This window comes from Centrocercus urophasianus, unplaced genomic scaffold (genome assembly GCF_019232065.1).
Source record: "Centrocercus urophasianus isolate 14NV4802_14NV808 unplaced genomic scaffold, USGS_Curo_1.0 seq_5, whole genome shotgun sequence".
Lineage (NCBI taxonomy): Eukaryota > Metazoa > Chordata > Aves > Galliformes > Phasianidae > Centrocercus > Centrocercus urophasianus.
The window spans coordinates 4330328-4351173 of record NW_024885088.1 but is presented as its reverse complement, the minus strand read 5'-3'; the positions used below and the strand labels follow the sequence as shown (position 1 = coordinate 4351173).

General features: G+C 40.0%; 1 protein-coding gene across 1 annotated transcript in view; it reads left to right on the top strand.

The window, feature by feature from the left end:
• The window catches only part of EFCAB6 (EF-hand calcium binding domain 6), a 45358-nt gene that overhangs the window by 10992 nt on the left and 13520 nt on the right, over positions 1-20846 (top strand). Inside the window, exon 3 of the mRNA XM_042834887.1 lies at positions 11840-12030. Within this exon, the coding sequence (XP_042690821.1) occupies positions 11840-12030 (191 nt within the window). The remainder of the gene's footprint in view (positions 1-11839; positions 12031-20846) is intronic.

Below are 20846 nucleotides of genomic sequence, written 5' to 3'. Positions count from 1 at the left end.
GTATTTTCAACCTAAACAAAAATGATTCAGTCAGAAGAAAAATGCTACATACCAAGTACATAACAAAAGAGGGTAAAGTAATTTCATGCTGTGTAAAGATGGCAAATAATATCCTGAAACGTTTTTATAGACAAGCAATTTGTTGTGAAGTGGCTAGAAATACTTGTCTGCCTTCAACAAAGAGGAGCTGTGCTACAGACTGTTTGAGATGGCATAGATGTCAGCTGTATGTGACATTATATTAAAATTTGCCTTCGTTACAGGTCTATTTAAAAAAATAATAACCTTCTCTAACGTGTAGAACCTGAGTGTATTGCTTCTTGGTTTCAAACTGCATTAACTGCATGTTTTTTTCTTAAAGCTGATTCATCTCTGCATTTTTTTCAACTCCATTAGATTTTACTTTCTATTCTTACTCCTTATGGATGCCACGGCACAGTGAAGAGTATCCTTTTCATGCAGTTATTTGCTGCACAACTTCACTCCCATCAGCCACTCCTTTTATAGAATAGCTCAAATCTCTTCCGTGCCGTTATGTCTGTAACTTGAATAAAGGAATTAGAGTGAAGCTGAAGCTAAATTAGGCATTACCATGCATTGGAGCACTAACGGGTGGGGGGTGGGAAGGAACTGCAGGGGAAAAATCTATGGAAGCGTTTATGCCTAAGAAAATACGAAGAGTGTTTATGAATCTAAACTCATATTTCTAAAGGATGATTACAATTCTGAGCATCTCAGACTTGTGTGACCCATTTGAGACACCTGGGTCTGAATTTTTACGAGTCCAGTTCTCCGTGTCTCAAGTGAGACACTAAAAGGCAGCAGTTCTGAGAGCTGGAGAGCACTCCTGACTATTTGGTCCTTGGGGTAGTGCTTTCAGAATTGATTCTGTGATTACAAAGCTAAATCCTATCTTTCAAGTCTCATAGAAAGTCACTTATTCTCCGTGTGGTATGGCACCTCTGTAAGAGAGGGAAGTCAATGAGATTTAAGCTGCTATAGCACTTAAGGACATCTGTAATGCCATTCTATGAGGAACACATGAATATTTTAAAAGAGCATTTCTTTTTCATAGTACGATAAAGATGCAACAGAATATCTCAGCAAGAATTTTTACAGAAACTGGGGATGGAGTTTGCATCCACTGACACAGGGCTCAGCAGAGTCATCACAGAAGGCATCAATGCATATGCAAAAACAATCCGTAATAATCAACAAAAGAAGCATTCAAAGCTGGAAGAGCAGCACCAAGAGCAAACTAAAATTCTGCATGTAACAAAAGTTAGGGAACAGATCAAGTAAGATATTTATGAGTTTTGTATGTAACTTTCTATGCTTGTGTTTAGTTTAAGATGGCATTGCGTACAATACAAATGTAACAAAAATAATTCCAAAAAAAATCTCTGAAAAGGAATTTCAGTAGGTACCAGACCAGAATTATGCACACTGGTATTCCCTTGACTCACTAGAGATAAGCCTAGCTCAGTGTCTCATTTTTAAAATATTTTCCATGAATGTATGTCTCTTATTTTACAGACTTCATGGCTGCATGTCTTCTGAGAAATCCGTGTCCAGAAAGTCTCAGACACCACTGCCTGTGACGCTAACCTGCCAAAACAATCCCCTCCAATGCTTTGGTCAGTTCATGCTTTCTCTGATCTCTCCCAGCACAGTTTGGGAGCAAGAATGCCCCAAGCACTGTTCCTAATAGGCTGTTTGCAGGCAGTTGCTCTCTTTCAGTGGCTGAGAAGCTTCAGTAAGCAGAGAAGTGCCAGCTGGCTTCTGTGTCCAGAGCACTCCTGGACTGGTTTGTTGATAGTCTAATCTTGTGGTTCCAGTCCAAACACTTCTATCAGCACGAGTTGAGGGAAAAGAACAAATGCAGTCTTGTCACCCTGCAGGTCTCGTCTGAGACCAAGCAATGTAGACTTAAACCAATCTGATCATGATCATTGGGTGCTTTTCTTGCAGCTGGAAGACTTGAGGATGTAGCATGCTTTGGTCCCATATCCGACTCTGTCCCTTGGATGAGGTCCAAGTACAATCACAGTTGGTTTCACAACCCTCTAGCAGCTACTTAAATTGTCAGTAAATGACTGCGTAGAAGCAGCAAAAGACAGCCATGACAAGGGTAGAGCCTGGCTCCATATGAGAGAAATAAACATCTCTAAGCTAGAGGAGTCTCTGCCTCAAAGAAAATCAACAGTGAGAGTTAATAGACGATTCCTCTTGAGAAGAGCATTTCACAAACAAACAACAAAATGATACCCTACTGTGAGTGGAGTCTAATGATCCACACTTGCCCTGGTGAGTAGGGAGTGATTAGCCTGCTGCTGCTATGGGATTCCTAGTCCTGCCGCCAGAATGGGGCAGCAGAAGAATCCTCTGCCCCACCACAACACAGTTACAACCTTGTATTTCCAAGCTGTAGACAGACAGCACCTGAATGAATATAATGTTTTCTGCTCATGCTTTCATTGTTCTCCTGAACTATTTTTTATATTTTTATTTAGGACCGTAAACCTTCAGGAGCAAAACACATTTAAAAATATACTTCCAAGAACCCAAATGTGCTTTCTTTTGTGCTTGGAAAGTGCCTAGGTGTTGTAGGAACTAATAAGTTATTGATGATAATAATGATAATTCCCCATGACATTGTTGGTACGGTGATACACTCATTAAAAAAAAAAAGAACAGCAGCCTTGTCTGACAGATAAAGTGGCAGCTTGGGAAATTATCAGACAAAAAATAAAAAATAAAAAAAGGAGAGAGAACACCATAGAGAAGTCCTGTTAGATTAGCCAAGGATCTTGACTTTCTACCCTGCTTTTTTTAATATTGTTTGCCAGTGTCCCAGCTAGACCGAAGGAACTGTGGGCAAAACTTTTCTTCCTTCTCAGCATCACAGCTCTCCTACTTGCACTGCAGTCCCCAGCATTGTAAACTGTACTCGTGACACCCACAGATACCTTCCACCTGTAAAAAATTGCATAATATACAACAGAGATGGTTAAGCAGCTACTATCACAGCCTTTGCCTATTACTGTAGATGTAACTATCTGATGTGAAACTTAGACCTGAAGTGTCTCATACTGAGCTCCTGCTCCTTTTGTTGTAGCAGCTGATTGTCTTCAGACTTACACTTTGATGAAGAGCAGCTTTGGTCAGGAAACTCCAACTTTTGACCCATTAATGCAATGCCAACTACAAAGTGGCACTACCTTTAGTGCTATAAATAGAAAGTAAAGAAAGAAATTGCTGTACTGCAAGCAGAAAATGTGCAGCATGTCACAAAGATGCAAATACTCACTCTGAAGCAGCTGGAGAGTAATTAATCCAATGGGGAAGACATGGAGGGTTGATATAAATAGTAGTGATGCGAAATCCTGGCTGGTCCATATCATTTAGAATTATGAAGCTTTGAGAACTCACCATAACAGCAGTTGTGTACGTAACTATTTATGTGACAACAATACACACAAGTACACGTGGCGGTTGCTTTATCATAATATGAAACAAAACAGAAATTGGCAGACTGAGCCAAGGGTAACTGGATTCAGTTGCCTGGCAGTAACCAGAACCAGATGTTTCTGCTGGAGGTGAAGCAGCCTACTAGTAGGTGGATGTGGAATACTTTGCCCCTGTGCTGGGGCTCTCTCATGCTGGGTTGATGAAGTTTGGTTTAAGCCTGTCAGATAGGACTTTCATATCACTTTCAAAAATTATGTTATAATTATTTGGTAGATTCTGGCTTTCCTTGATTTGTATGTATAAAATATCCAATTCTGTTCTTAATCTTTTCAAATTTCTGGCATCTGTGCCTTCCTCTGGGAATGGATTCACTTGCAGTCTGCAAAAGTAAGTCTCGTTACTTATTCTTGTCACCTTTCCGTTCTCTTAAATATTCTCCTTGTCTGCCTGCGCTTTCCCATCCACTTCACATCCAGTGGGAGCAGTCATAGTGGTTTCTGTCTGATTTTCTCTCTTGGAAAGCTGAAAGGGCAAGAGAATTTGAGTCCAGGCCTCTGAACTCCTCAGATTTCACATTAGACCTGAGAAAGCCATAAATGACTTAAGCTGGAGTCATTGTCTGGTGAATGAAATCCAGCTGCACAGTGGCCGTGAAGGCAGGAATCCAGCAAGTGTCAGCCTCCAAGACCAAATAAGACAGCTGAAATACAGAAAATGGAGGTGGGCATTGTGCCTTTCTACTATATTAATCAGCACAAGGAGATCTGTTCTTGGTCAGAATAATGGAAACAATAGTTGCTAAACCTAACCTTGGTGATGCAAGTGGGCCTCAGCCCCCACTTCATTCTAAACCAGTTGAAAAACAAGTTTATTTCACTGATTCCAGTTCTGACTAGGAGACAGTTGCATGAGGTGTCAATGAATTTACTTTTAAAGGACCCACTTTGGTACCACTGGGAACAGCACCCACTGACTCTTTTGTGATCTTGCTTAAGCTGTCTCTCTGCTCTTTGCACAGTGGCTGCATTGCATCCATATCCTTTCTTCTGGCTGCAAACCTCACCCTCATTGCTTTGGAGACGTTTCAGTGCCCTGTGCTATGCACAGTGAGGCAGACAAAAGCTCTGGACTCTTGCAGTTCAAAACATACTGCTGTGCACTTTTTTTCTTTTTCTTTTGTTGTAACTCACAAGAACAAGCTGCCAAAATTAGAAACAGACATTGAACAGTGGCTCTCCAGCTCTTCAAGAAAAATACAAAACATTTGCAAGAAAATATTCCTTTTTGGCAACGTAACTTATTCTATGATTTCAATCCTCATTTGGTCCACACACGTATTTACTGCTGTGAGTGGAATAATCACTGCTTGGAAATTTAAAATCAGTTCAAAAATGATGAATGCTTCAGTTTTCCAAAAATATGATTTTCAAAAACTGTTTTGATTTTACCCCAGCCTTTCCTTTCATTGGGAAGATTTAAGTGGAAGGTAACAGTGATGATGAGAAGCTATCACTTAGCTGTATGGCACAGAAGGAAACAGGAGTCCAGCATCTTTTTCTGGAATGAAGGTACGATGTAGATATTATATCCTAAAAGTACACCCTTTCAAGATGGGAGGAGCAGTGCTAAACAGTCATCCAGTGATGGAGGAGATCAGTATCTCAGTGAAATCACAAAGACGGTGATTTTTCTAAGTGCCTGGTCTCAGTTGTTTTTGGCTTTCAGGCTTCTGTGTGCTGCTTCCTAGGTTTGATTCTCTTGGTCACTTGGGCTGCTGAGACCCAGGACCCATCCTCCTCTACTGTTTCCCCTTTGCCACCTCTGTAAAGCCATAGTTCTTAAGCTGTGGCACATTGCAATAACTCAAAAATAGGAAACCCTACCAGTAGATTTTAGATTTTTGTCTCTGTTAGAAAATTTACAGGCTTCTGAACATAATGAAACTTGAAAGCTATGGATCTAATTAGGAGATATTGGATCTATAGGGTCTTAAATCTGAGGGTGAAGAAGCCTAAGCTGATTAGGCAGTAATTAGGTACTTGGAGATTCAAAACAGTAAAACCAACTTGAATGCAATGGCACCATCTAATGTGCATGTAGGATCCTTCTATGTTCCTTCCAGTATAAGTTTTGCATTGAGTCTTGCATGGTAACAGGAGCAGAATGTGAGAAAGAGGAAGCACAGAACTGGAAAAAAAGATACTTGAAAGTGAGCAAAAAGGTGATAACTCTTTAGGGGCCTTTAGAGGCTCTAAAAAACACCAGCAATATTGTAGTTTCCATGGAAAGATTCACATCATGCTTTGAAACCAATATGCAGTGGCTGAATTCATCGTAGAAAAGCTCAGACTATCTTCTGGAATATTACAGGAGTAGAATCTATCGGTGTTTTTAATGGTTAGCCAGGGTAAGAGAGCAATGCATGCAGCCAAAAAAGTATGCTTAATAGTGCATTCTCCAGGAAATTGAACTTTTGAAAGACAAAGGTTTCATATGAGAATGCAGAAGGAGGAATCTTCTGAAGCATTTTGTTGGATCTTCAAATAATGAATCAGCCAAGTAGTTTAGGAATAATGTACCGTCTGGAATCAAAGATTCAAAGGTATGGGGAAAACGTAGGAAAGTAAGATGTTAAAAAAGAAGGCAATCTGTTTAGTCAAGTTAGGACACTCATAAGAGACAGTAGGAAAATATCAGAAGTGCAGCAGGACAATCTGTGTATCCTGAAAGAAAATGAGGAGAAAATTTTGAAGACGCTCTTCAAAGCTATCATTAAGAAGTATTAGAACTGAAAAATACATTGGCAGTAGAAGATAGATACAGTCTTCAGCAAATGGTTTGTCGGCAGTATCACTGAAAAAATAATCAATCAGTGGAAATGTGTGCCCTGTGTTTCTGAAGTGCTGCTAAACACCATTATTATAGGTACTGACTGAGAGATCAGATCTCTGGCTCTGCTGTGGGTTTTTAAGAAATGTCACACATTCATTTATTGATCTGCTATGATCAGAGCTGACACAAATCACTTTTTAGCCACGGCAAAAACAAACAAGCAACAAAACACACACAAACTAGCTTCTGAAGTATCAAAATTGTGTGACTATTTAGTGTTTTTCCTTAGTTAAAATCATTCCATTTTACAATAAAGTTTAGGTTGGAAAGATGATTACTAATCAAAAACATACTTTATAGAGCATTAAATGCATCTATTCTTGAAAACAGCACTGAAAGTGACCTAACACCTGGAAATACATTTTAAAAACAATGATTGCTCTATTTCAGAAGGTGGGCTGGGTTGGGAGAAGCTGTGGAGAAGGTGACACAACACAGAACGTCATGAAGGTTACCATCTGCTGGGTAGCAAAGGCATTACACATCAAGCCCACATAGCCAACTCAGATGAGCTCTCTGCGTTCAGTGGCATTACAGTTTAGAGGTAAACAGTAGAGTGATGTCAATATGTTATGACCTGATATGCCTCACAGAGTACAGGAGGCTCATGAGACCTTTTAAAAATGTGAAAGAAAACATCATATGTTGGTACATCTGCACCTGTTGTAAGTAATCGACTTGGGCATTAACCTGAAATTGCATTTGGATTGAATTTAACATCAGAGCGTGTTATTTCATATACTCATGCTGAATCTGTTAGAGTATGGATTCCCAGAAATTTTGTCTGGCAGTGGTGCACTGTTCAGCATCCCAGACCAGAAAATATTTGTATGGAATGAAGGATTTTGACGTGACATACAATTCAAATATCCTGAATTACAAGCTGAGTTAAAACTATTGAAAAACAGTTTCAGTAATTTGTGAAGGTGAGAAGTGATCCATACTTTCACAAAACTTGAGAGGAATGTATTTAAAATGGTTTATTGACAGCTGAAACTTTGTTAAGCAGAGAGACCCAGTATTCCCAATTTAGTCCATATAACATTGGAGGGTGTGATGGGTCTGAAACACAAAACAAATTGCTAACAGCCCGCCGAAGAAATACAATAATTCAGATTTTTTACACTGTATGCTGTCTGCATACACAATGGTGCTTCCTGGACCCTGAGGAAATTATTCTTTGTTCATATCAAATGTAAACTTCAAAAGGATGGATTCAGAGGAGAAATAATTGGCAAGGAAAATATTATTGTATGGATTGTACAAAAATTACAACTTCTTGAAAGCAAATAGAAAATCAAGGATCCTGTGATGCTGTGAGAAGAAATGCAGCACCAGCAATGGGAGCTGAGAGCAGACGCCTCTGAGGAGGAAAGACTTGCTGGGTGCTGCTAAAAAGTAGATGAGATCTAGCATGTTCCAGGTTACCCTTGTTCACAGAAAGAAGATGTATAGGTTTGGATGCTCAATGATTAATGGTAGCTTACCGAGGAGCAGAATGAGCTGGTCTGTGGATCCAGCAGCTCAGACCAGCTCACTGCGAGACAGAGGTAGTTGTGCTTGATTGCATGTGCTACACAGCTGTACTTTGTTATCACTGTCATACACCTTTTATACTCTAAATCCTGATTCTCTCAAGAACCCAGGCTCCATGCTCTCTGTACCCTGGGGCTGTCAGAGCAATCCCAAAGCAAATGGAGTACAGCTGTAGTTATTTACCCAGATAAAAACGTGTCATTTTTACCATAAGGGTATCTGCTTTGAAATGCTGAATTATATGTAGCTAATTTATGTATACTTGGCAATCTACATCAAGCTATAGTTTGCAATTATTTTGATCTTTCATTAATCTTAAGTGACTGCACCAGCTGAAAACATGCAAAAAGGAAAGATATTTGCGCCTGCCTTATCCTCCTGAGCCCAAACGTGGAGAGGCTTCTGTTGAATCAAAAGACAGAGAGGGATATTACTCGGGTTTCCAAACTTTAATCGAAAGGTCCCTGATGTCAGTGAAATACAAGAGAAAAAAAAAAGTGAGAGGAAGAGTCAAGATTTTCAGGTCTGGATTCAATCATTTGTAAGAAGCTGTAAATATGTCAGAGAAATGTTAAGGTGCTGATCCAAAGTCTCCATGAGTCAGCAGAAGCTCTACACTTCTTCCCTTGGTCATGAATCAGGCCCTGCACTTCTGCAGGTGTTGCTCAGGTCTGACTCTGTTAAAATCATTCTTCCTACTATTTCAAAGTTCCAGGGGCTTCAAATTACTGAAAGTATGCTGCTCAACCTAATTTTATCAGCTGTACCAAGTGTTTTGTAAGTGATCAGGACAGGCTCTAACGGCCAGGCTGGATGTGGCTCTGGGCAGCCTGGTTTAGTGGTTGGCAATGCTGCCCACAGCTGGGGGTTGAAGCTAGGTGATCTTTGAGGACCTTCTCAATCCAGGCCATTCTATAATTCTAAAAGAGAAGAGTGTATTTTCTATTTGCAGTTCTGGATAAGAAGAAGAGCCCGTTAATCACTGAAGTAGCATTTGTTTGCAGGGGGGAGGCTTTAGCCACACGGTTCCACATACGAATTAAATGGGGATGAGGGCGGGATGAGGTTTATTTGTGAACAATTTGGCACTCTTTGAATAAATCATATGAACTTACCACCCAAGAATAAGATCAAAATCCTTCTCTGCCCCTTCACCCCTATTTTGTATATTTCTTTGTATCCTTTCCATCTGATTCAACAAATGAGCTAAACTAAACATCTGTTCCTTTTCTGGGATAAATTTAGGGATTACTTCCAAGATTTCAAGAAGGCCTTTCATAAAATGGATAAAAATAATGATGGCTATGTAACAGCATGTGCCCCACAGAGATTTCTACAAGAATTCAACCATCACCCTGATCATGATCAGTTCAGCAGTCTTCTAAATAGATTTGTATGATTGTCTCCTGAGCACCTCTTTGGTCACACCCATAAGCTTGTATTTAGCGTTAAGCACATTAGAAGCTCTGACAAAGCTAATGGAGAGGGCCCCATGCTTAAAACTGCATATGGGTGAAAAATGTTTTTAGGTTGGGTACTGGCTCTGCAAGTAACGAGAGTGAAAGGGCTGCTTAAAGAAAGACAGTGTGCTTTGAATCTGCGTATTTATTTGCTGGTTTTATGTATTTATTTCGCTGTAACAGAGCAAGCAGGTGAAAGGGACCCTGTTCAAAACAAAACCAGAAATAAGTCAGGTCATAAAATAGCAGTAACTTTCAAAAGATCCAATACTGCTGCCATGCAGCTTTTAATTCTGCATATTAAAACGAGTGGAAAATTCTCTTGGTAGAGGCTGAGGAACACAAAGGACCTGTTCCATCATTGGATAGTTGGGCTTCTCTGCCCCAAACAGCCCCCCAGAGGTCAGAGGCCTGGCAGCACTCAGTTTTGTCTACAGCCTGTCAAATGAGACTCTTTTTTTGAAACAATGTTAGCAAAGTCTTTTTACAGTTCACCTTTAATTGGGTGATCAACTTTTTATGAATTGAAACCTTAATAGGAATCTGCTGCTTGTTTCTTTCTCAAAGACCTCTTGATGATAAACACCTCCATTCATTGTAATTTTGTGCAGATTATTCCTTTCTTGATCCAAAATAGTCTTTTCTAAATAATACAGAGTAGATTAGCATATGCATTTAGTTTTATTACTAAAATTTTAATGCCCACTTGGCAATTTATTTCTCAGCTGAAATGGTGTTGATTATTTCCTTTTCCACACACTGTCTCCAATATTGGAGCCAGCTTGACATGGGTACTATGTGGGAGTGCTGTGCAGCTGCAAGATGCAAAATCAGGGCTCTTGAATATTTTTTTTTCTTGGTAGCAGATATGGGGTCTATAGTTAATTTCTTTTCCAGCCTGTTTCATAAAGCTTCCTCTTTGTTTTACTGGCTCTCCCCATTAATTAGACATTCTTGTAACTGGATATTCTAGTGATTGGTAGCTGAGGCATTGGTCCCTGGTGATTTACTGTGGAAGCAGATGATGAAAGTACGTTAGAGTAATTCATTTTTACACAAGAAAATCAGGCTTGCTTAGTGGAGATATCTTCTCTGTCAAGGCCTGGCTCTCTAGGACCTGCCTTGACCATTATTCTGACCAAAAAAAGCATAATGCAAAACTAAAATCTCCCAACCTTTCCCTTGCAGCATAGGAGCTGCTTACTTAATGCATGTGTGAAAATAATCTTCAGTTTTGATTTAAGTCTGTTAAAAAAAGACCTCTCCATTGCTGGTTATTCTAAAGTCAGTCTGGAACCATTTCGTGGAAGCCAGTGAACCTACATGAAAAAGTCCCAAAGTATACTGTAATCTGAAGACTTTAGTTGTCTTTGAATGATAGAAAATTCTGTAAGCTGACTACACTGGATTTGTACTGGGTAAGGGTAAAGCAAGCTGCTGCTATTGTATCCCTTGTGGTAATGAATTCTACAGGCTCATTAGGCAGGTTTGAAGTACTTGCTTCAAATACACCAGGTGTCTTTTCATTAAGTGGTCATGAGTCACAGGACATTGCAGGAAAGTAGCTTTTCATGTTATGGTTAATGCTACTCATTTCATCTTAATCTTCTGTGCTGAATAACCCTTATTCTCACGTACTATCTGCATGTGTGAAGCTTGCTTTAAATCTAGACTTTTTACAGGAAACTATCCACCGTTGAATAAAAATTAATTTAGTTTGGTAACTCAAGTTCTCTGCACACAAACACACACACACAAAACAAAACAAAACAAATTAAAAAAAAAAAAAAGCCAAAATCATATGCAAGAGCTCATCTTTTCCCATGGTGGTATTTGATGCAAAAATATATTCAGTGTTGTTACCTGGAGCTATCTGTAGTCAGCTGTGTAACCCACTCAGTTTCTGATGTGACAGAACAGGAAAATCCCCAGTGTCCCTGATCTAGCAGATGTTTCAGCAGACATAAATCCAGCAAGTCGTGCATGCAGTCCGCACAGCCCTTGGGCTGGTCTCCTAGGTACTGTCTGACCACAAGTAGTCTGCTCAGGATCCCTTACTGATCATGAGGCTTCGCAAGGCTGCAGCTGAGGACCTGCATCCTCTGGCCACATCGGCGATGACAAGCTCAGTCACAGACTGTGATCAAAATACTCTGCTGTGCTTCAAAAGCACCTCATTAATGCTGATGGACTGGAAGGTTGTGTGCTTGGGCCCAGGCTAAAGCAGGTCTCGAGCATCTGGAGACAGGTTGGAATCTTCACTGGGAGCGCAGTTGCATTTAATTGATAGGATTGGTGGCTTAGACTAGAGAAAGAGGTTGAGCTGGAGCTAACAGGATTCATACACTGACAGCGCAGACATATCCTGAAGCACTGCTGCAGTACACATAATACATCATAATAATTAATCAGTGCAGACAACAGTGAGATAATTACTTAAAATCATTGATATCTCATTCTGTGTTTTTCCCTTAGCCTAGGAATCAGCATTCATGACAGCAAGCTCTCTTATTTTGATTTCCTGAGAGCAATTGATGATGGCAGAGCATCTAAATACCAACAGAGACAAAAGCAAGCCACACCACCTGCAAGCTTTGCAACGCACAGCTTAGAGCAGACCCTAATTAAGATAAAAGAAATAGTTGCATCATCTTGTGATTTGTTGTACAAGGTAAGTTTCACGTGGTCATTGCGTTTTTTTAATTCTCTTTTTTCTGCCTGGCTGGAGACTAGTCCAAAGGCTTCAGAACTATTCTACTATTAATTGAGTGTTACCAAAAACCTTGGCCTTTGTAGGAGCAGCATCTTCAGACAACTGCAGACTTTTTAATTGATGATTGCATTCTGGTAACTCCACAGAACAAACAAATCAAATGGAGCCTCACGGTTTTGTGAAGATAAGTATTGGAAAGGAAAAAGAAAAAAACAGCAAATTATCTGAAGCTCCCTCTTCCCCAGACCCCCTTTGCCTCCTCTGGTTTTTTGTAAACTGCATGGAGGCCTGTGAATGTTTAGTCTTTTGAATATCTCTGTTGATTTTCCTAAGCTGAAACTTACTGTAGGTACATATAATGTGCTACTGCAGGCAGGCATTATGACTTTATCAGTGTGAGATGAAAGAGCGTATAGCAACAGAAGCTGCAGACATATGATCAGATGAGAAGACATTATAGTGGCTGCAGAAGTTAGCACCTGTCACCCGGGCTTCTGCAGCTATCTGCATTTATGCACTTGGCCTCTCCTGGCTCTGACACAGACAGATAAGGCACATTAGCTGTCAAGCAGCAAGCTTCCTGGTTTTCCCATCTGTAAAATGAGGATGATAAAAATAACCCATTTTCTATAGAATTTTGAAAGCCCTGAATGAGAAAATGCTATTAAGTAGACTTAGACTGTTGTGTTGGAGTCTACTGAAATGCAGCAGCCTCGAGAGTAAATAGTTCTTGATGCCACAGTTAGATTGTTTACAAGCATGGAACAGAATAATCAAAAAGACCTTGAAGGAAACATTCCTATCACAAAGAAATGTAAAGCCATGACATCTCCCCTGCAGCTGCAGGTCCAGTTTAAGCTCATGGTCTTAGGGGCAGGCTTCTGTCTCACTGCTCCTATATCCCCAGCAATATGGTCCTCCAGCCGGCCTTGTGTCAAAGCCAGTGCTTGTGTTCCTGCCCAGTGATGCAGGTTGAGAGCTTCAGCCTGACAAAAGCCTGAGCAGTTGTGTGTGGCTACGGGAAAGCTGCTGCCAGCACAAGGGAGTGGAAGGAAACAGTGTCTGGGAACGTGATGGGTGTTGAAGTTTCTTTTCATCAATCATTGCATCTTTGAAATCTCAATCTCTGGGCTCTGTCCTGCAGACAGCACAACACAGGCTTGCAATAAAGACATCACTAATGATGTCACTGCTACAACTGGAAAAGAACATGGAGCCATGAGAGATGCTAGTTCTTTACAGAAATCTCTTTTCACGACGTTTGGAGACACCTATCATGCTGTAAACTTCCTGGGGCTGTCTTGCCATTTTTGGCCACTAACCACTGGACAGGACACTGAAGTATTCATGATTATTTTGCATTTTTCACAGTAAGGGAAAAAAATCCTTGCTGTGCTCTGCATTATTAAAATAGGAAGCAGATAAATATAATAGCACAAGTTGGTGTTTGTTATATTTTAATGGGACACACCTGGCTTCAAAATGGACAGTAGTATTTGTACTGTCAGCCCTAGGTGCTTTGGGAATAGGGAAAGTCACAGTTTTGTCTACTGAAGGTATGAGATGAAAATTGTTTTTTGGTACAAACAAATAATTCATTCGATTTTTCAGGATATCATTTGGTGTTATCCTGACTGCAAAGATTGACTCATTTTCTCCATGGAGAGCCAGACTGTTGTAGAAAAGCAAAACTTTTTCTCATTCCCTTTATATGAAAGAATAAGTAAATTATGCCTTTGTTTCTGAGCCGTTTTTTTGAGTAAAAGTCCCTCTCTCTTACATGATGGGGGTCTCTAACAACAGAAGAGTGGAAGAAAGTTTTTCATTAGAAATAGCAGATCTGAAAGCACATTTCCTGGAGTCCAGCTAGTTGAGAAGAGAGAACATCCCATCCATGACATTTCTACACCTGAATACAAGTCTCTGAAGTCTTACAACAAGTAGTTTAAGGTTTTCTAGTGTTCAAAGGATTCCTTTGGATCCAATGTCCTTTGGATACAGCGATGTTTGCTTTACTGCTTGGCACGCTTCATGTACATTAAAATATACAGTTTTAAACACATTATTTAGAACAGTTCTAATGCTAAACCAAAACTTGCTATATTACACTAACAAGACCTTGTTAGCCGAGTAGTATGACATTAATATGAAGTTTTGAAAGGTGCTATCCTCTACACTTTTTTGAATGAGTGGTGCACACGTGCAGTATCACTAATGAGGGACAGAACAGAATGAAGGGGCATGGTTACGTTGGTAGCGTCCAGGCAGCCTGGGAGCGGGTATGACCCACAACTTGTCCAGACCTCAACACTTTGGCCTCTCATCTGTACTACTCTCTTGTATGTCACCTGCTGCAGCTGTGCAGGATCTAGCCTACTTGCCCAGGGAAACATGGGGAAATATTCCACAAGGAACAGGCTGGGCACTGCATGTAAGGAAAAATGAGCAAACAAGTCTTCAGGATGAGCTGACACTAATGAGAAGTAAGGACTGCTGAGTCCTTTAGGGAGTAGGCAGAGGAAAATAAATTTGCTGTACTAGGAAATCTTTTTGGGAACAAAAGGCAGATCAAATATGCTCAGGCGGATTTCATTAGAAGTATTTCTAATTAAAAATATATTAGGCAGACCTCAAATATTTTTGTTCGCTTTCTCTCTTGTCTTCAGCACTGCCTGTTCTGGAATGTCTGGATGCTTTGTATGTTTCCTTGTTGTTTTTACTGCAGGTTGTTGTTTATTTGCATATTTATACTTGTGGCACAGAAATGCAGGCTATTTTTGGATTATTTCAACAATTGCTTTTCATTTTTGGAAGAATGGAAAACTTCAAACTAAGTAAGGTTCTGGAAAATGTTTTTTGTTTCTTCGTGTCTAAAACACCCGTAAGGAAAGGCATGTGGATCTCATTTCCATAGGAACTGCTAAATGGATATGAAAACAGACTTCTCTTGTGAACTGTCTACACTTGCTTAAATACTTTGAATTCTTCCTTCTCGGGCATTTTCTCTAGTTGATAAAGGAGACAATTAAAACACTAGAATTTCAGCAAGTGCTTGACTATTTCTGCTTTAAATTATCACACAAGCAGATCAGGAACCTTCTCAGGAACCTTAACCTTTGCAAGGAGCCGACAGTAGACTGGAGAGCTTTCTTAAAAAACATAAAGCTCCCTTCAGAGGTCACAGTAGCCACCAAGCTATTATTTTTTTTAACAGATAAGATGTGGTAAAAGTGACTGACTATCTAAGCATCCAAAATTCATGCATCTTTCAGTTGATCTCTATTGAGGTCCACAAAACCCTTATCTCCTTATGAACTGCTCTCTGAAGTCTGGCACTTCTGTAGATTTAGGGTTACACACAGCAAGCTGTGAGCATGGCCACAGATGCTGACAGATCACCCCAGCAGGATGACGTGGGATGTGGGATACCCAAATATGCCTGACCTGTCTATATGGAGTGAAGGATGGGGAGAAAAGCGAGTGCAGTGGAAGCCCACCGGGTTCTTGGCAGCAAGTAGTAAAAGCAGTATGGATGCAGCAAGAAGGTCAGACATGGTGATCAGCCAAATAAAGAGAAAATCTCAACTGCAGCCACAGACAGTGTTTTCTGGTGCTCTGAATATGTATGCTGGAATAATTCAAATTAGAGTTGCTCTTCTCTCTGGCAGAGGTTTGTATCTACAGTGTCTCAGTTTACTTGAGGCAGACTGCAGGAACAGATCCTTCAGTTCATACTCACATCATCCTTCTGTCAGGCAGAAATTCTTTCTGCACTTGTAAATTACGGAAGTGTGTCAAAATATGTAAGTAAAAGAAGCTTTTATCCTATTTTAATTTCAAAGTTTTTCCCTTCCCTTTAGTTTCTTCCATCTATCTTCTACCTTTTCCAGTGAGAATCGGGTATAACAATGAATATACAGGTGTCCAAATCACATTACCTTGCAGTTCACTTTCTAATTGGGCTGGAGGCCTGTTACCAAGTAGATGGCAGTTCTAAAGAAAATTAAATATGCAAGTACTAACTCTAATCTTACAGTCTAAGAAGTAACTGTGTTTCATTTACAAAAATGTATGCTCCAAGCACAAATAAAATGTGGAAAATAATAATCATCACCCAGTGGAAAACCATATAAAAAGCCTAACACTTCATTGCCATGGCAATAATAGAACGTTGTGCTAAACAAATCCGTGTAGAGCTACATGGTGGTTGCATTTTGTGTCACAAAGCAGAGGCTGGAAAACCAGTGAGATCTCTGTTTTAGCCTCCTCATATTTGAGTCAGAAGTCTGCCAGGGTTTGAGCGCTTCACAAGAAAAGGAGGGATCAGACTTCTTCCATACGGGAGGACCCACAAGCAGCTCCAAAAGTTTGTCCTGTGTTACAGACTTTTTTTAGCATGTTAGAGACTTTTTGCAAGTCAGTTACCAATAGGCACAGATTTACAATAGCGCTTATTATAAGTGCAGCTTTTCAAAATTTTATAAGGTTACTTAAATGTATTTTATTCTCTGTAAATTTAGCATTAATATTTATAGTAGTGCAACTGTTACTTTGTCCTTGGTGGCAGGGCTACATTTAATTATAGTTATTTTTAAAGTAGTTGGGAATTTTAAAATATTTATGTTTTCAGCTTGTTGAAATTAAAATGCAGCCTTAACAGATATAACAGATCACATGGCTCTCAAATGAAAAACATTGGAATACTTTTTACAGGTCAGAAAGGGCTGCATTTCCCCATTATCCTGCTTTCTGCTCAGATAATTTCAGTTGCTTTCAACCAAGTCGTACCAGCCCAAGGACCAATTGCATGAAATACACCCATATGATTATTTTCAGAATGTTTTTGTGTTGTAATATTGATTTACCAGCAAGCTTTCATCCTGACTTTAGAAGGGATTTCTGCTTTTGCTAGGGAAGATTTTGCTGTGATGCATTCTCATCCTCCGCGTACATGCTAAGCTCCCATAACAACTTGACAAGCTAGGTTCAAACTCTGAAAAGACACATTTTAATATGAAATCTCTTCAGCAGTCACTCCTCCAAGACCCTGAGTACCTCCCACCTCAACTTACCAAAAAATAAGCTACCTCCACATCTTTCAGGAAGTATTTTGGTCCATGGCAGGACTGGAGCCTGTGTGGCTTTTTTCGGAATCAAACATTCTTCTTGAATGCTGTGTTGGTGTAGAAGGGATAAATCCATCATTAAAACCCCAAATTAATCCACAAGGGAACGTTTTCGGAAAGACAAAACAAATATGAACCAGATTCACAGCACTGGTTCAGCTTCCATATGCTCTCAAATCTCATGTTAACCATTTGGGTTCAACCCCACATCTCCCATGCCTTTGCAATTTCATCCCACCTCAGGTTCACATGTATTCCAGGGCTCCTGTGCAGGCTCAGGGAGAAGTCTGGTTGTTAAATTATTCACTTCATCCAAACAGGCTACAGTTCGGGCCCATAAAGTATGTATGTAAATTAATGAGATATGCAACTCATTCAGGCACATTAGGAAAACTGATCATTATGCTATACAATTTGATCAGTGAAGTATATTAAAAAGTAACAAGTAAAGTATGCAGCTTGATCATTAAAGTACGGAAAATTTACTGAACTAGTAAAGTATGAGCCTGGGATGACTTTTGTCTCACATGGCACCTCGTAAATAAAGCCCACAACCACAAAGGCAAACATTCACAAACCCAAATACCATACAGGTTTAGAATGGTTTTTCATTTTTTGCATAGAAAATAGCTGGATAAGAGGAGATGCTAAAATCTTGTGGAAATTGTTTCTAAATACTATATGCATCACATGGATCTTTTGATGGCTTTGACATATGTTGATAAGCTTTACATTCTGATTAACTCTCTACAATACAGTCTATGGCATCTGTATGTCTAATCTGGTTTATATGAGGATGCCCACTGAATTACAGCTCTGTAGAGCTTTTAGGGCTACACAACATGAAAATAGAACTGCAAATAAAAGAAATAATAGAAATGTGAATTCTTTATGCCGTATGACTGCAGCTTAATATTCAGGCAAGGAAGAACTGTGGTTATGTCACTTAGCTGTGATACTGCTAACCATGCAGAAGATTTGAAGAAGAAGAGCTGAAAAAGTAGGAAGGAGACAGAGAGGACATTGTCTTGGGTGGGATGCTATTAACCACCAGTGAGCTTTCGGAGGATATTTGTAGAAGTCCAGATTCTGGAGCTGGGAATAAGCTCACCTGCCAGTCTAATGACTAGTAAGACCTGAGACCTGAGTGGAGCTCTTCTGTATTAAAATAATAAAATGCAATCTGGTCTAAAACAAACTACAGTTGGGAATCAGACATCCCCCCGCTAAAAAAAGAATGTACTCACACATCCTTCCCCACTGTGAGCTATTTCAGTTAAGGAAGGGAAAAAATTAAAGAGTGTATTAAAAGCAATAGTAGAGGGAGTTCTGGTCAGGTCTACAACAGCGAGGATTTACACAAAATCAGCAAACCAGCACACCTGCGTATGAGGGAGGAGGGAATGGGACCAATTGCTTTTTGTCGAATGGCTTTCCTGGAGTTGGGGCTGTCAAGGGATTTGCCAAGCACTTAGTAAACCTGTAAGTGTCAAGTCCAGCAGTGAGAAGGAAGAGGCCAGGTCAAGCTGAGATTCCCCGAAGCTGTACCTTCCTCTCCTTCTCCACTCTAAATAATAAACCAAAAGGTCTAACAATATACTTCGAGGATACCACAACCAAAGCAGCTCAGAAAATTCATTTCTTGAAATAAAATCCCAGACAAACTACCCTGGCACTCTAGAGCCAGCATATTTTGGAATTTTAATTTCATCCCTGCTTTCCCCCTTGTCCCTCATGATGCTTATGCACCCACTTAAGGCTAATGACGAACTGTACTTTGCAATGAAAGCCTTTCTTTCACTCTGTATTTACTGTGAAAAGTGGAAAAAGAGAAAGGAAGGGTAATGGTTTTGGGAACACACTATTGGGCCACCAGATGTACTACTGATGGGCTAGACACTGATGAGGAGTAGGGAATTCTCACTGCGGCTCCTAGTTCTCTATCCAGTTCTACCTAGGGTTATTTAATACAGCAGATAATATTTTAATTACATGTAAAGGATAGTGGCATTTTTCAAGACAAAATCAAGTTTGCAAGTAATCAGAAGCACTGTCTTAAATCACTTTGTCAAATCATCATGTGCCATTACAAATGCTAAACACTACAGAGAGTGTTTTACCCCATAAATGTGACCTCAAAACTTGCGTATGTCTGTTGCAAACTGTTGGTCAAAAGGAAAATAGTGCATTACAAAATGACCCCCAATGGAGTTTTCATCTTTTATTTATAATTGCATTTATTATTGCAAGCTCTTGTTGCACACTAGATATCGAATCATCAGCTGGCTTAAATCAGCACTCAGGTTAATGGAGCTAGGTTGATCACTGCCAGATGAGAATACAACTCCACTTACATGCCACTGATAAAACAAGCCTCGCTGTAATACTGGAGCTTTTTGATCAGAATCTGAGAGCTAGAACTGGCTGGCTGGTGAGTTACTGATTATGTTGAGTATACAAACAAAATGCATTTCCACACCAACCCCACTCAGGCAACTAACTGTGGCTGCCGCGTACCAGGCAGAAGCATCGTTCATGGAGATCAGCCTGAAGATACTTGTTGTGAGGGTAAGGGACAGGCCCGTGGGCTAAGCACAGAAACCCCAACAACTATGTAAACTGTCAAAAGGATGATTACTTCTGGCAAAGGTCATTCTCACTTACAAAGAGGAAAATGCATCCTTTTTCGGGGGAGATACAAGAGGCTTCTTACACAAGCAGTTTCCCAAGACCTTTGTTTTCTGAACCTTCCCAGAAAGGGGAGAGGTCAGACGTGACAGGACCAGAGAAATTGTAATTTATCCTGGTGTTCTGATTTACTTTATAATCTAAAATTTTCTTAATAGAAAAATTTCCCAGAAACAAGAAGGAGCTGCAGGGATGGAGCTTCGCTGAGCAGGTGTGGGTGGTGGAGCCTTCTTTTATTACTAATCAGCATAGTTATGCCATTTATAGAAAAGGACATGAGACTGTGCAGGGAACTTTCTAAAGAAGAAAAATGCAGTCCTGCTTTGAACAGCTAGTGATCTACATAGAGCCACCCATGAGAAAAGCCTCGTCTCTCTCACTGAAAGCAGGAGGGGAAAGTGGATTTACATGATCCTCTGAAGGCACCCAAATTCTGTTACTCCATCTCAGTCGTGAGGTTAAAGTGAGACAGAAGCTAAGGAATGTGATGTGTGTAAGCTTTGCTTCAGATGCAGAAATGGCATTTAAATACATAGATGCCCAGGCCAGAGTCTGAAATTCTAGGCTCCAGCACCGCTACTTCAGCCAAAGATGATTATTTTAGCTGTTGATGGCATACACTGAATGCATTATCTGAATGTAGTAGATGAATGTAAGGCAATGAATTAATATAAAAGGTTTTCTAGTTTTTGAGCTATGCTTTCCAAGAAGTATAAGTGATTTTTTTTTTTTAATTGGCTCTCTAACCATTTTAAGATCAAAGAGTACCAGGTCTTATGAAATAAACAGAAAGCTCTTGAAACTAAATAAATTAGGAAAGCTCCCACTTTCCAACTGTATTTTTTTAAAGGGCTGCTCAGCAGTAATATTTTCCCTAAGTCTTTGGCTTTGTTAGAATAATTAAAAGCAGAGGTAGTCCGCAGGCAGAAGGTGCACCTAGTGCTGGACCGAGCCTGGCAG